The 16,228-nt window shown below is 41.0% G+C and overlaps 1 protein-coding gene across 1 annotated transcript in view; it reads left to right on the top strand.

Moving 5' to 3' along the window:
* Positions 1-16,228, top strand: part of IFT140 (intraflagellar transport 140) — a 54,382-nt gene that overhangs the window by 5,627 nt on the left and 32,527 nt on the right. Inside the window, 17 exon segments of the mRNA XM_066330358.1 lie at positions 120-295; positions 1,394-1,485; positions 2,621-2,727; positions 3,844-3,938; positions 3,940-3,993; positions 6,917-7,120; positions 7,497-7,569; positions 8,682-8,722; positions 8,724-8,774; positions 9,165-9,292; positions 10,199-10,316; positions 10,743-10,781; positions 10,783-10,871; positions 11,751-11,797; positions 11,800-11,897; positions 13,596-13,727; positions 15,911-16,107. Coding sequence (XP_066186455.1) covers positions 120-295; positions 1,394-1,485; positions 2,621-2,727; positions 3,844-3,938; positions 3,940-3,993; positions 6,917-7,120; positions 7,497-7,569; positions 8,682-8,722; positions 8,724-8,774; positions 9,165-9,292; positions 10,199-10,316; positions 10,743-10,781; positions 10,783-10,871; positions 11,751-11,797; positions 11,800-11,897; positions 13,596-13,727; positions 15,911-16,107 — 1,741 coding nt within the window.

The following is a 16,228-nucleotide window of genomic DNA, read 5'->3' as shown; positions in this document are numbered from 1 at the left end:
TTGTTATTTTACCTTCTCAGCACATGGGGAATGTTTTATTAAGTTAGAAAGCATCAACTTTGGCTTTTGTAGCTAAAAGCTGTCGACTAAAGTCTGCACCTTGTTTATTTTTGCTACAGGTTCTGTGCACTGTGTGAATGAGAAAGGGAAGACAAGGCAGGTCTTGTCCGCAGACAGTCTGGTCCGAAAGCTCCTGTTGCTAGAGGAAAGAGATGTTTTACTTGTAATAACAGAGAATCTGCAGTTGTCCTTACACGCAGTTTCTCCTGAGGGAGAGGCAGAAGAGCTCATGAAGGTGAGAGTCATACTACAGGGTAAAGTTGCAATCTTTATAAGGTTTTTTTTGTTGTTGTTGTTTTTCGGATTGTCACTATTTTGCTTTCAAATTAATCAACTCTCATATTTGTTTCTCAGAAAATATGTTGATGAAGGAACAAAAATAGCTCATCTAGAAGTGGAATAGTGATGTGTTACTGAACTTGGAAAGATGGTTTTCATCTTGTCTTCCTGATTTTCATATTTATTTTCATTTTGACCGTATCATAATTCTTTCACACTTAATTTCAGTTTCTTAGTGAATTAGAGAAAAATTGGAAATTGCAGTTGTCCTGGTTGCAGAGGTGGGCAGTGCTTGGCACCATGTAGGTGCAGCTAAGTTATTCTATATCCCCTATATTATCCCTGGTTTTGGGGAGAAAATGCACACCCCAGAAATGGGCACCATTCTGCCGTGCTCTCTCTCATGGGAAGGTTGTTGACATCAGCCCTGCAGACTGTACCTTCTGCCCTTGGCATCCACACTCTCCTGTTCTCTCTGGGACACAGCTGTGGAGCATGGTGCTGGGAGGAAAGCAGCAGAATACAGAGCTGCAGTGTGCTGAATGGCAGCACCAGCAGGGAGGCTGCAGGCAGGGGACAGGGGAGGCCCCCAGTCCAGCCGTGCCCTGTCCAGCCAAGCCAAGGCCAAAGGAGTGCAGCAGAATTGCAGGGAAGTGGCAATGACCTCCAGGATCAAACCCCAGTATGGTGGAGTGGTAGAAGCAACGGTGAAGGCACTTGTGTGGAGCTGAGCCCAGTGGGGCTGCAGTGCCATGTCTTCAATGGCCCAGCTTTCAGGGGATCTGTTTGCCATTGGTGCCAGAGTAAAATACTGCTCCTTATCTACTTAATTAACCCACTACAAGGTTTGTTTTATGAAATTTTTGTGTGCAGCCTTGATGCATTTTATGGTGATCATTGTCTGAATTGTCTGAATATGTGTGTCAATTGACAGTTGGTCTAGTTATTTTCATGTTTTTACTTTTTAGCCGAGTTGTGCAGTTCAGATGCTTAGTGTCCTTCAGTGTGCTCCTCACACCTTCTGTAAATGTATTTATTTGCTTATGGTTAACAGGTGAAGTTGAGTGGGAAGACTGGTCATTCAGCAGACATGATTTTAATAGACCATAGTCTGATTGTTACAGCACTAGGTGAGACAGTCATCAGGTAAGAATGAAAGCTGTTCTGGCTGCCCCGAGAAGGGCCAGCTAAAACTTACAGACTGTAATGAACTGAATATTTTGCTGAAATGTTGGTTGAGGTTTTTTTACCTATAATGAAAAATTCCCAACATTTCCTAATTTTGTTTGCCAAAACAAGTAGAGAAATTAAAAAAAAAAAAATTCTCAAGAACAGAAACTAATTTGGTATGGTTTGCTTTCTTTCTACGTATTTTATTTTGTCAGGCAGTGCTACCTACTCTGTTCCTTCCTTGAGTGCTATTACTGATTTCTTCTGAAAATAAATCCTGCTGGGCGGTTGGCATGAAAATACAGCTGCTTTGCTGTTCTTGCCAATGTTACTGTCTGATCCTTAGGATACTCATAGTATCAGCAACCAGAAAAAAGTGCTTACTTTCAGGACGTTTCTTTTGCTGTAGTATAAGACAAGTATTTAAATAACTTCTGTCCATAATCCTTTAAAGTATGTTACTTTGCCATGCTGTTATGTTACTGTGGTCTGTAGTTTTACCTGTTTTGCAATCTTTTCTTCTTTGTCTTTACTATGACTTGCTCTACTTCTTCCTCTAACCTTTTGGTCACGGTGGTCCAAAGTGAACCATAGCAGGGTGGAAGTGTTCCATTAATATCAGTATTCTTCTTTATTGAGCCTCTGTCTGCTACTGTCAGACAGAATATTTTGTTAATTTTGTGAGAATGCAATAAACACGAAGTATCAAGAAGGAATGGTTTCATGGCAATATTTAGTTCTAGAAAATAAATTTGGAATCTGAAGGACTACGGGCTAACCCAGGAATATTCTTAAAATAGAGGAGGAAGCATAATTAGAGAGGAGAAAATTGAAACTAGCCCTCACTTCTTTTTCTTTTTTTTTAAAGCTGCACTTGCTTCTGATTTCCTTCTTCATAGGCTAATATCCCTAAACATGCTGCAGATTAAAAAGTCAAAGCCAAAGGAAGGAGTTTAAGAAATTCACACTCTAGAGGCAGCTGCTGAAAATTTAATTTTAAAAACTAAGTTATCTAGGTATTGTGGAAATAGTAAATTAATGTCATGTACAGCATCCTATTGATTGTTTGGCAAGAACACAAGCATTAACATTCTTGTTTTGTGTGCCTTAGGTTCTGGGATTTGGATCGAGATGAAAACTATGTGCTCTCCCTAGATGTGCAATTTGGCTTTGAGGGGGAAGAATGTATTAACTGTGTGTCTTACTGCAGTGCTAAAGGTGAGAAATAACAGAGCAGCTGCAATCTCTGGTCCTAAACCTTGTCAAACCTCAGGCCTTCTGGGCCCTGTAATACTTTCAGTATGTAATTCTTTCAGTAAAAAAAAAAAAAGAACAAACCTAACCCCCAACAAGTTGTCTCATGGCGCATGAGCTGGGTTCCCTTTGACACAGAAGGTGTCAGAGAAGTGACTAGAAGTACACCTAATGCACTCCAACATGTTTTGGGCATTCTGTCTACGAGCCTGCACTACAACTAATGCAAAATAGAGCTTGGTGGCAAGTATTGTACATGTGCCAGGTCCTTACAACAGATCCTTTCTGCAGAGCTGCTCCTGGGCTCCACCTTGTTTGCTAGTGTAGGCACAGCTGGTGCCTGCTGCAGTGGTTTTCAGTAGTTGATTGAGCAAAGGGACTACAGAACTAGCTATTTAAAAAAAAACACAAGCCATAGGAGAATGGCTGAGGTCACTTGGTTTGTTCATCCTGGAGAAGAGACTGAGGGGAGCATCCGTAGGGCAGCCTTAGCACAAGGGCAGATCTGACCTCTGGTGTTTGTGACAGGACCCAAGGGAAAAGCCATAGCTGGGTCCAGCCAGAGGAGGGTTAGATGGCTATCAGGAAATGTTTCTTTCCCCAGAGGGTGATCAGGCACTGAGCAGGCTCCCCAGGGAAGTGGGGATGACCCCAAGGCTGCCAGAGGTATACAAGTGTTTGGACAACACTCTCACGCACATGTTGGGATTCCTGGGACTGTCCTGTGCAGGGCTGGGAGCTGGACTGGATGACCCTTGGGATCTCTTCCAGCTTAGGATAGTCAATAGTTCTGTATTCTAAGAAAAGTTTAAAATTGAGTAATTGTCTGATACATTTAAAAATCACTTCATCTGTTAGCTTAGAAGATGGACCTTGCCATGTGGAACTTCTCCCATTGTTTCTCCAGAAAAGTTACCCTGTATAGGACTAGGATGTTGGTTTGCAGTGAGGAGAGAAATGCTGCTGGAAAGTGGCTTCTCAGTAGCCAAGAACCAGAGTTTGCTGCCTGCTGCATTGTGTGATGTGGGTTTGTTTTTCTGAAGTCCAAGATGAAATGCCTGAAGTGTTTGTGAATGGCAGGTATCTTGGCAGCTGGAACTAGCAAGGGGAGAGTAGCAATGTGGAAGAAAGCAGCAGGATCTGATCAGAGTACATGGGCTTCGGAGGGCAAGGAGAAAGTGGAAATTCCAGGCATCTACAGAACTTGAAGGAAATGTCACTCAGATAAAGGTAAGAAAGAGGCTCCTTGAATGTTAGTGGGATTTCACAAACCTTAGATGAATAGACCATCTTTGTGAAACAGATGAACATGATCTCTATCATACAAATATGTGTTCCAGCAGAGGCTGGTCCACCTTCAGAAGTAGGAGGAAAACTCCTTAGAATCAAGTATCTTTTAAAATCGAAATGGACAGAAATACTCCCTGTTTGTAGCTAGTCTCTCCATCATATAGCTCTCTGGCAAAACCTTTGGGTTCAGCTCCTGAAATTATTTTCTGAAAAAAAATATTATCAGGAGTGTGAATTTTACATAAATTTATTTAAAAAGCTAGAAAATCTGACTGCATGATTTTATTAATTTTTTTTTCTATTTGTCACTTTCTTAATGTATAGTTTCATCTCACTGGTAGTTGTAAAAATAAAAGATATGTTTACAACCAAATATTCTTTGGTGAGATGTGCCATCTAGAAAGGAATGCAATATATTTAACATATTGTCTGTTAAGTGTTAGGATGCAGCATTTTTGTTTATTTGGAATATTTTCATTTGTCACAATGACATTAAACACTGTTATTCTATGCCTAATACCATTTTGTTATACACAGAAGAGAAATGGTGAGTGTAAACAATCATAAATTTAAGTTTTAGAAGTTTTATAATAATGAACTACTTTTTTGCCACCAGCTTTCTGCTAAAAGGCAAAGCTTGTGCTTTAGGTTCTCCAGCTCTTTGGTTGTTAGGTTTTATACCACATTATAAGTTTTTTTCAAATTTTGTGTGTTTGTGTTTACTCTGTATCATTCTGTTGCTCTGCTTCATATGTGAGAACAATCCCCATTTTTTTAATAAGGAAAGAAAAATACATCTGGTGACTTTCAAGAGAAAGTAATTTTATATTTGCTGTTACTCTCTTTTCTTATAAGAGTGGAAAGTATTTAGAAAGCAGTGGCATTTGCTTGCTCTGTGTTGGTATAGAGTGAGGGTCTGTAACACTACACTACCTGCACAGAACTGAAGTGCTGTGGAAATGGAGAATCCAAGCGTTTTATTAACCAGCTTCAATAACGAAGGGCCCAGGCTATAGGAAGTATAAGTGTGATTGTGTATAAGTGTGTCACATCTGCCAGCAGACCCAGGTGTGTTTCCCTTTCGAGCCCGTTTCAGGTGACGGGGCCCCGCCCAGAAACGGCCCCTCCGCCCTGCCAACAGTGCCCCCTGCCGCCTGCGGCCGTAACTACACCCAAGGGAAAATGGCCATTGGGGTTTTGTTCTTCTTTGTTTGTTCTGTTTGTACATTTATTTTCTAGTAAATACTGTTATTCCTGTTCCCATTGTTTTTCCTGGAAGCTCTTCATTTTTGAAATTATAATAACTGGAGGGGGGTGGGCATCTTTCTCTTCCAGAAAGGTTCCTGCTTTCCGTGGCAGGCACATGTCTTTAAACCAAGACATTCATTGGTGACCAGTGTTAGGCCCAAGGGTGTTGAGTGGAAATACACTCAGGGAGGGATGTTTAGCAGATATGGCACCAGTGCCAGCCAGAACCCTTGAAGTCAGAGCCAGATGCCCCCCAGACAGGGAGGGTGGTTATGCCCCACAAACTGACTTGTGATATTTCCTACTCAACCACGGAGAAGACATGAGACAGTGGGACAGGAAACCTACTTGTGTCCTGGCAAGCCTGAATACAAGAGCTGAAGGAGAAAGGAATTCAGTGAGAATGAGTGCAGTGCTAGTTTCCCATGGGCAAGGATCTAACCCACTGGAAGGTACCTCCCATATGTATTCACAAGAACTAGTATTAGAGGGTCCTGCATCTCACGAGGTAGAGGCACTGGGTCACAACCATGTCTACTGCACTGTGTGGATCTGATGGCCTGGCATGTCAAACCCACAAGAACACAAGGCTTTAGTTGACACTGATGCTCAATGTATGTTAATGCCACCAGGATGTTTGTGGGGTCACCATTTCTGGGGTGACAGGGTGTTCTCAAGAGCTGAGGGTGTTGGAAGCTGAAGTGAGCTTGACTGGGAAGAAGTGGCAGAAGCACCCCATTGTTACTGGCCCAGATGCTCCATATATTCTGGGCATTGAGTATCTTAAGAACAGACACTTCAAAAACCCAGTAGGACATTGATAGGCTTTTGGAATTGATGCTGTGGAGACAGAATTAGGCAGCTAAATACCTTGCCTAGATTCTCAGAAAATCCTTCTGTGGTTAGGACTTTGAAGGTAGGAGAACAGCAAGTACCAATTGCCACCTCAGCAGTGAAGCCCCTATGGTATGGTGGCCCATTATAAGTATGGGGAGGCCTGGCAGATCAATTACATCACACTGCCTCAAAACCTGCCAAGACAAGGGCCACGTGTGCATAGAAGCCCACCATGGGATAGTTGGAGATCTACCCTGTGCCTCGTGTTGCTGCCTGGAACACTGTCCTGGGTCTTGAGAAGCAGGTCCTCTGGAGTGATGGCACCCCTGAGAACTGAGTCTGACAATGGGACTCCTTTCAAGACTAGCCTTACAAACACCTGGGTGAGAGAACATGGTATTTAGTGGGCATACCACATTTGTTACCATGCACCAGCTGCTGGGGAGGTTGAGCAGTGGACTGTTTTTAAGCAGTGGACCCTGTTTTTAATGGACTGTTAAAAGCAACATTGAAGGCAAACAGGAGGCAGGACCTTCAAGCAGTGGGATCTGCATTAGCAAAGACTACAGAGTTAGTTAATACATGGGTTCCACTAAGCAAGCTGGCCCTTCCAGCCTGAACCCCTGTGTACCACAATTTGTATTTAGATAGTAGGACTTCATGTATGTATAAAAATATTTGGTTCTGTCTTACCCATGTTATTTCTCTTGGGACATTGCTGTTGACAGTTCAAGACCAGAGATCAAATAAGTGTTTTTTCTTTTCACATTATGTACAGTGGGGGTCCCGAAGAAACCTGCTGGCAGTGAACAACATCAGCTCTGTGGTGATTCTCAGTGAGCAGGCCATGTTGGCACATTTTCATCAGCAGCTGGCTGTGGTACAGGTGTCTCCCAACCTCTTCAATGTGACGATCTTCAGCACAGGAACCACCTGCAGCCTTCGTGTTGATATGAATGCTAATGGAGTCTTTGCCACTAAGGTGAATCTGTTGGGGGTTTATTTTCCAATTATTTGCCTAATCAGTGCCTAGTTAGGTTTATAGAGACCAAACTATTTTTTAATATTCAATGTAGTATGTTGTGAAGGTATTGTTGTGACAGTAGCAGTGGTGCTGTGGTGGAGCTGCTTTTTTTTTAAGATAGAACAGGGACTCAGGAATTCTCTAGGGGTGCTCACCAGAACCAAGAGAACTTCTGGGCTCCTAAAAGCCTTCAAACCCAATGTCTAGAGGAACTAGTAACTGGTGGCTATTAGGGGCAAGTCCTTGCTATGTTATTGCATGAATTCCTGCATGTTTCCAAAAGGAACTAAATATATATGTTTTTTTTGTTTGTTTGTTTGTTTGTTTGTTTTAGGACGCTGTAGTGTTCTGGAATGGGAAGCAAGTGGCTGTCTTTGAGTGCTCAGGAGATACCTTTAGAAGTGCAGGTATGACTTAAAAACGTTGTGTGAGAGTGGGAATGCTTCTTTTCTTCCAAAGTTATATTTTTATTCAGGTAGCTGATGCACTGTAATGATAGAATCACGGAACAGTTTGGGTTGGACAGGACTTTAAAGCACATCTTATTCCAACCCCTCTGCCACAGGCAGAGACACCTTCTTATACTGGAAAAAACCCTCAGGGCTTGAGAAGCTGATGTAGCTAAATTACATTATACCGGGCCTTGCACAAAACACTGTGTGAAGCTAGAACTATTTCTTTTATATTTTTTAAGTACACCGTTGATGTTGATCAAGAAGAGCAATTTTTTCCTGCTTTTGTAGCCATGACTCCTTTTTGCCCTTACAGATAAGACATGGTAATGGCTGTTGAATGCTTTGAGAAAGTGTAATCAAGGTTACATAGCACTCACATAGGAACTGGGAAGGAGGCTTTTTGTCCCAGCTCTCAGGAGAAGTTGTCCCATAAATTGCTGTATATAGTGTCAAGTAGAGTAAATTAGCTTTTTAAATTATTAATTTTCCCTAAATATTTCTGCCTTGAGAATAAGTGATGTAGAATTCCATCCTAAATGTTGGGATTTGTGTTTTAAGAATCATTAGATGTTTTCTGGTTGTCTATATTTACTGATATATGTTTTTAACTTTCCATGCTGAATTGTTACTTTATTACCACCAAGGTCCTAATGATCTACACCGCTTCTGAAGTTGTTGCAGAACCATGGTTCTGACAGAGATTCTGTTATTCCTCTTTGGTAGCAGTTCACTGAAGGGAAAAGTGATTTTCTCTTACTGGAATCTCACACTGCACCTTTTTTTTCCTTTCTTTCACTCCCCATATCAACTCTTTGCCCTTCCCCTCACTTGTTTCTGTGGAACAGTGTACCAACACCAGTTTACAAGGGGAGGAGCTCCAGCTTTTAAATGTAGTGGCAGTATGGAAGAAGGCTAAAACACCAAGAGATGGAAATTCCAGAGTGACTGACAGATTGAAAAAGGGATTTGGTGCAAGATAGTGTAAATTTTTGCTGCAAGTTACTGTTTTTTTCTTTTTGCAGAACATATTTATTGTAATGATGGCTTTGTTGTGGTTGTTCCAGGCTCTTTCCTTTGTGACTCTCCAGTTCTGTGTGTTCATGGAGGAAAATCTGTACACAGTGGAGCCGTATCGGATCCAGGTCCGCACCTGGCAGGTGAGGGCTGGAGAACCATGAAGGGACAAATGGGCCTTGTTGTTTTCAAAGATGGGGTAAAAGTAAACTGCATGGTCGTTCTAAATCTATTAACTCCAGCTGTGTATTTAAGGACCTTCTGGGACTTGGTAGTTGTGTGTCTTCACATGGTAAAGGTTGTGTTACTAAAGAGGAAATTATTGCAGAAGGATGCCTTTAAATTTAGACTTTTTTGAGGTATATACACACCTGAAACCCAGATTGCGTTTGTGGTGTTTGTTTCTCCAATTTGCTTGGAATGATTCAACTAATACAGAAGTTCAGCAATTCCTGACTCAATTTGGTGGCAAAATAAGTCCCTTCTAATGAGGCAGTGGCCACGCAAACCTGATGTTACACATTTCTTCCCAGGGCACAGTTAAACAGCTGCTGGGTGTCTCTGAAGCAGAGGGGAATCCTTGCCTCCTGGATGTCTGTGGGAATTTCCTGGCTGTGGGAACTGACCTGGCTCACTTCAAAATCTTTGATCTCTCACGCAGGTATGAGGGCTTTTAAAATAATCTGTTTGTAGTTAAGCGTGTATTTTGTGAGGAATCTTAGTTGCCTTCGATTTGATGAGAAGCAACAGTCCCTTGAATCTTGAGACAATACATGCAGCTCTGTGAACTGATGGCATATTTCCAAGCAAGGGAGGAACCCTGGAATAATTGGGCAAGTCATGGATTGATGATGATTATTATTGTTATTATAATAAGAGGATGCTGTGAGGGGTATTTGTGCCTTTAAAAGTGCCTTTGAAAGTGTGTGGAGAATTTATCAAAGATCAAGTTAAGGGTGTCCTATGTTTCTTTTGATAACTTGAACAAGACTTGAATCTTAAAAGAGCTGAAATAAAACCAGGTCTTGTATCCTATCATAAGTCAGCAACTTGTTTCAATGAATCTGTGGAGAAAGTTAACCTAGAACTCATTACTGGGTTTGTATCTATTACCAGCAATAAGATTATTTGAGACAATAAATTATATAAATATGGCCCCCAGTGGCATTTTTTTACTCCTGCTCCACAGTATGCTTTCCATACACAGAACTTTCATGTGATGGCTCTACTCAACATCAAGGTACTGTTCAGCTTACTTCTGTAGGAAAAGCAGGCCTCTGAATTCAGAATTATGGTCAGATGTTCTTGCTCTATAGCCACGTTTGGGATCCTGTAGAAGCACTGATATTTATTCTTGCTGTTTCATTGAGGAGTGTCTGCTATTTACTCCTGAAAGAAATGCAAGTGGCAGCAATCTCTGGAGAGGAAGCAGGGAATCTGGGGCAGTGCTGTCATACAGTCAAAATAGTTTGCTTTTAAAGTCTTACCATAATTGCTAAATGTTTTGGCTGATGCATATTGCCAGTTGCTTGCCACCATATAATTGAAGTTTTATTCCTTCCCACAGAGAGGCAAAGTGCACTGCAAACAGCAAGAGTTTATCCAAGCTACTCCCTGGCTGCGGAGACATTATGTCTGTGAAGTGCAATGCTAATGGCAGCAAAGTCAGCATCCTTGTCAACAGGGTGAGGCACAGCTCTTCACTCACAGTCTGGGGCTTGTCCATTGGTCCATGGACTGGTGGGGTCAAGATTACTGAGCACACAAGAATCACTTCCCAGAAATAAACCTGCCCGGGTCCAGGCAGTGTATCAGTCGTGTAATGAATGTTTTTGTCCCAGCATTATTAAGGTCGTCTTAAGGCTCTGTACTGTTGTGGGAGCAATCCAGAAAAGGAATATTTTAGTTACCAAAGCTGCTTTGTAGCATTTCAAAGAAATCCAAGGCTGACCTTGTTGGAATAGAAAAACAGCCAGGAATTTTCTCGTATTTCTTAGTAAGAATGACCTTTTGTGATGACCAGTGGAGAAGGAAGCTGGAGAGCATGGAGCAGATGGGATAAACATACCTATTCTTTTTGACTGCATTCATCTTTTTTTCCTCTCTTGTAGGCAGATGGGAACATCGATTCCAAGATCTGTTTCTATGATTGTTGAAATGGACCAAGTTACGCTATTTGATTTCAAGGCTGAACAGGGAGGTGGTAGAAAGAACCTTTCTGCTGGACAAGACATGGGCAAGTAAGGAGCTTTTACTTCAGGAAGTGTTAATGGTGGATTTAAGATGGAAATCTGCCCTGTGAAGACAAGTACAACTTGATTCTGACATTCCTCTGTCTTGGGAAGGAGCTTGTATGAATTCAATTATTTATTTCTAAGAACTAATTAACCCTGGTGAATTGTACATCCATCAAGCTGCATCCCTGTCTATTCAATAAAAGAGCTAGCGAGTGCCAAATGAAGGTCCCAGTGTTGTTGTTTGACACTGGCCAAATGCTAGGCAGCCACAAGAGTTGTTCACTTACCCTCATCTTTGCAGTTGGGCAGAGAGGAGGGAAGAAAAAAACCAGAATTAACAAAGGATTCATGAGTTGAGATAAGGACTGGGAGAAAAACATTGTAAGGGCAAGATGGGTTTAAAGTTATGAAGTATATTTATTATTAACAGAATCAGAGGAGGAATAATGAGAAGTAAAATAAGCCCTTAAAACACCTCTTTTCCCAACAGCTCTTCCCTCCTTCCCACTGCAGTGCAGGGAGATAGGGCATGGGAATTTTGGTCAGTTTGTCACTCAAGATCTCTTCATGTGGGGCACCGGGAGGGAGAAGCCACCACTGCTGCTGTATCTGTTTGGTTCTATATCTGTTTCTATAGGCAGTACCACTTTTTTTCTATCAAAATGCTTTATGGTTTGTCACCAGTGCCAGTGTAGAGCAAACTAGAAGTGTCATTGTCATGTGTAAAATGTTAAGAGTCAGGAAAATGTGTCTGGTAATGTTCTAATACAGAGTAAAAATAACTCTGAATGATCCCTTGGCTAAAGCTTTATTTACACTCGTGCACTGAATGGATTGGAATTACTTGTCTCCCTTTCTACATTTTTTCTTATCTCTTGGTAGGTCTGTAGTGGAGTATCCAGAGTTGCACAGTCACATCCCTGCTTGCCATTTTGGGACCAGAGTGAACCAAGACTTTTTGTATGTGAAGCAATTCCTGAAACCAACCTCCAACTTCCAGACCAAAAGAAAAACCAGACTGAGGGCACAGTATGGTCTTTTTTATTGTTTTATCTTGTTTTACATGGAGTTCTTCCTGTCCAAGTAATAAATCCTTTGTGCTTCATTAAGGATGTAGGAGTGGGTAGTACACTTTGACGTGCAAAAATGAGTCATGACCCCTGTGTTTGGTGTCTGTGCTTCAGGCAGTGCTTCTATGGCAGCTCTCTGGTTTGGGCCAGGCTTGCATACAGTGAAGTAGGAAAAGAGGGGATTTCTTTACCTGTGATAGAATTTTGGGAATGACCATAATGCACGTTTGTATCTGGACTACAGAATTTCAGGATAATCTAGATTGATAATATAGAGTTTGTAACTTTAAAAGTTGCTGGGTTTATATCCTGAGTCCACTTTTAGCAGCAAGAATTAACTTGATAGAATAAGAGAGACACTGCTTTAAGGTGAACAGAGAAATATGCTCTTCCATGCAGTCCCTTACATCTTCTGCTTTTCTGGAGAGATGCTGTACATTTTTATGGGACTTCACAAATTATCTGTTATGGTCTTTTTTACATTAGAAAGAAGATTCCATTTTTTTTTTAATCAGAAATTATCTAATCAACGATTTCTTTCCTCACACAAACAATTCTTCCCCTCTTCCCCTGTTACTGTGTTTGTACTGCTCCTTACCACTGTCTGTACAGAGCTGCCTATCCTGCATAAACATTCTGTTGATTTGAAATGCCATTATAATCTCAAGTTTTTGTAGTTGTGCCTTATTTAAAACTAACCTCATAAATTAGAGGCAGAAAGCTCTGTGTGTCTTCTGTTGGTTAAAATGAGCTTAGAAGAACCATGTGAAGATGAAAGTGAAAAGGAGGAATGGGATAGGGATGTCTTGAAAGGCCTGGGTAGGGTCCTCTAGCAAAGAGAAGGACAGTTCAACCTAATATTCCTCAAGTAAAAAACTTAAAAACGCTTGGTTTCTAAATAAAGTTGAAAAAAAGATATAAAAGGAATGCAACTTACTCTTGGCCCCTTATCTAACAGAACTTTTTACTCTCTGTTTATGCTTTAGTAAAGGAGAAGTCTGATTAATTTTCTGCTGGAAATAAAAATTTGAACTTGAGTCAGGTCAATACTTAAACTGCTAGAGGAACTATTTTTGAATGATATGTTTTAGATGATATATTTCCTGGGAACTCAAAGCAGTCATTGAGCTGATGAACTTACAATGGGAATAATATCATGTTTTTCAAAAAAGTTGAAAATAGCTGTGGCTGCCCCATCTCTGGAAGTGTTCAAAGCGAGGTTGGACAGGGCTTGGAGCAACCTGCTCTAGTGGAAGGTGTCCCTGCCCTGGCAGGGGTTTGGAACTGGATAGTTTTTCAAGCCTCTTCCAACCCAAACCATTCTGATTCTGTTTCTTTGCCCTGAGCCAGATCTCCCAGAGAGATGCCTGAAGCAGCCATCTGTGGCCAGGGGCTTCCCTCTTTATGGTGGGTGAAGCTGGTTGCTGAGGCAGAGGTGGTGGTCCCTTGTGCAGGAGGACCAGTCTGGAATGCAGAGTGAGGTGCTGTCTGCTCACTGCAGGGAGGAGGTGTGTGGCTCTGCCCTCCCAGCAGCTGTGTCTGAGTGTATAGCTCATACTATTGCCAAGAGAAGCTTCTGCCAAGTGAATATGGAAAATAAAAAGAAACAAGGATATTGCAGCATAAAAACAAAACACTGTTGTTCTTCCTTTTCTAGATGGATGTTTGGATTATATCTTTCTTCTGCACTGAAGAGCATGGCCTTTTGCTGCAGGACAGCTTTCCATTGCCCTCATCCTATCAGGTTCTTCTGGGCATAGAGGTGCCACATTATTACTTTGCAAAAAAGGTGAGGTAATCTCTAGGAATTCCTTCCCTTCCCAGACTTTCCACTGTATAGGGATCAAATTTAACCAAATTGAGTTTGGGGTAGGTAGAGCAACTCCAATGGCAGGAGACGCATTGCATGTAGAAATGACATGAAGATAATTCTGATGCAGATGAATTCAGCAGAATTGTGGAATTTGTAATGAAATGGCTTTTTATGGGCATTGTAAACTGAATATGATGTACAAGTGTAGGAGAAATAGTGTAATGCAGTTGAAAAAGGGATGTGAAAAAACTCTGCTTTATCTGGTCACTGCCTATTACAAGTACAAGAGGGGTGTCTGTGTGTGTGAGATTTATGTAGGCTGTAAGACAGGACATTTCATACTGGCTTTGGCAGAAGCATCCCACTTCCTTACTGGAATGAAGTTTCATCTCCAGGAGTACCTGAGAGAGCAAGAATAGTCATCTTGTACCATCAGCAAGTGCCTGTGTGCTGTTAATGCCAAGAATGCAGGCTCTAACTTCTAAAACTTGAATTTCAATCCAAAACTGTTTGCATCTCAGGTAAATAGTACCCTACATAATTCCATGCATACTGGGGGAGCTGCAGCCTTTCACCTAGATTGGTTTCTGGTGAAGTTCTGACCTGAGTTTCCTGGTGCTTCTTAGGATGATGATTTGCTCTGTTCCTGTCTTGTAGGGAGAGTGTAACAGAGCCCATTAACTATAGTCATGTATTTGGTTTTGTAAAACCTGCAGGAAATTATTATTAATGAGGCTTCTAATCCTCATGTAGTATGGCAGCACTGTTAGACAGAGAGATTGTATCTGCTTATGTTCAGATTCAGACCAGCACTTTGCACTTCATCCCCTTCAAAGCACTGCCTGTTGTCAGTCTTCCTGTGCAGACTGAGCTTTTGGAGTTTGCTGTGTTTACTTTTCTTTTTCCCTTAAACTGAAAGGTCAAATATGATACTTTCTTTTTAACACTTCTCCATCATCTCATGCTATTTTACTTTGATATTGTTTCTTTCTTTTTTTTTAACTCTGTATGGATTATTGCTGCCATTAGTTGCGTTTTCGGAGGGGATGTGTTTATAAACCTGTAAGTATCTGCATTGCTTTGGTCCTCTTCATACTCTGCTCCTCTCTCATTTCCCTTTTCTTGGAAGGTGGTTGTCTCTTTATGACAAAGTCACTTTTTATGTCACTTGTATTCATTTGGGAAACCTAATTTAGTATAAGAACACAGTCTGTTTTAAATACAGTAAATCTAGTTGATGCAACAGGCCTTGTTGACCAAGTTTCATTCCAGGGTGTCTCCTTATTCACTATGTCTTTACTGTCCTGGTTCCAGAAATTCCTCAAGTTCTAGTCAAACAGATTTGTGCTTTGGATTTCTGTCTTACTGTACCCAGGATTTCCATTTTATTATAATATAATACAATTTCTATTGGCTTCTGTATACCATCAAATTTAGTAATCTTATGTAACTAAACGGTTGGCATGCTTTGTGACTCAGGTGATTTCCTCTGTGCCTGCCTTGGGAAAATTGCTTTGTTATACTCTAGACAGATCATTTGATACTGAGGATTGAGACTTTATTGTTTTTCTGCATAATGATTGAATTGCTTTGAGTTGCCTTTCAGTAAGTGGTAGAAGCGTCCCTGAAGCTTTAGAACTGCCAGTTGTAAGGGGAAGGGTTTGAACCTGAGTTTCAGTATTCATGATTAACATGAAGGCAAGGATAGAAGAATTTGGTCTGTATAGTTAACTTTCAGAACAGCAGACTAATATTTGAGAAGAGACTAAACTTGGAGAGATGTTTATGTGAAATCTTCAGAAATCTGGGAGCTTAATAGTTGCTATTGTAATAGTAGTACTACTATAATACATATATATATATATAAATAAAATGACTGTAATAAAAGGAGGTTACATTTCTGTGGTGTATTATCAATCTCCAGCGATCACTGACATGCTGTGATTGTTCACTGCAATATGCTAATATCTTCTATGACATTCCATATTTTCTGGCATTTTCTAGGAAGTTCTGAAACTTTGCCTCTATTGTTGCTATTGATCATGGTCCTGCAGATATAAAAAACTTGGACTGTGGCGAGAATAATGTAATTAATTACATGTACAAAGGGGTAAGTTTCAACCTGCTTGATCATCTCTATGTCAACCTTCTCCTTTTAGCTGGGAGAAGCTGAGAAGGGAGCATCAGAGTCTGGCTCAGGAGTAGTCTCTCAGATGGTTGCAAGAAGACCCATGAGAGATTTCATTGGATTGGGAGACTGTGATAAGACCACCCAGGATGCCATGCTCAACTTCAGCTACTATCTGACTGCTGGAGATATGGATGAGGCCTTCAAATCCATCAAGCTGATAAAAAGGTATGAGAACTATTTGTATGTATTTCTTCATGGGTGCAGTTTATTTTTGTTGAAAGTTTGTATGAAGTGTAGATCTTCCTAGACTCTCCTTACTTTTTCCCTCTCTGATTCCATTCTCCCT

Source organism: Sylvia atricapilla, chromosome 15 (genome assembly GCF_009819655.1).
Source record: "Sylvia atricapilla isolate bSylAtr1 chromosome 15, bSylAtr1.pri, whole genome shotgun sequence".
NCBI lineage: Eukaryota > Metazoa > Chordata > Aves > Passeriformes > Sylviidae > Sylvia > Sylvia atricapilla.
This window is presented reverse-complemented; position numbering and strand designations above follow the sequence as displayed.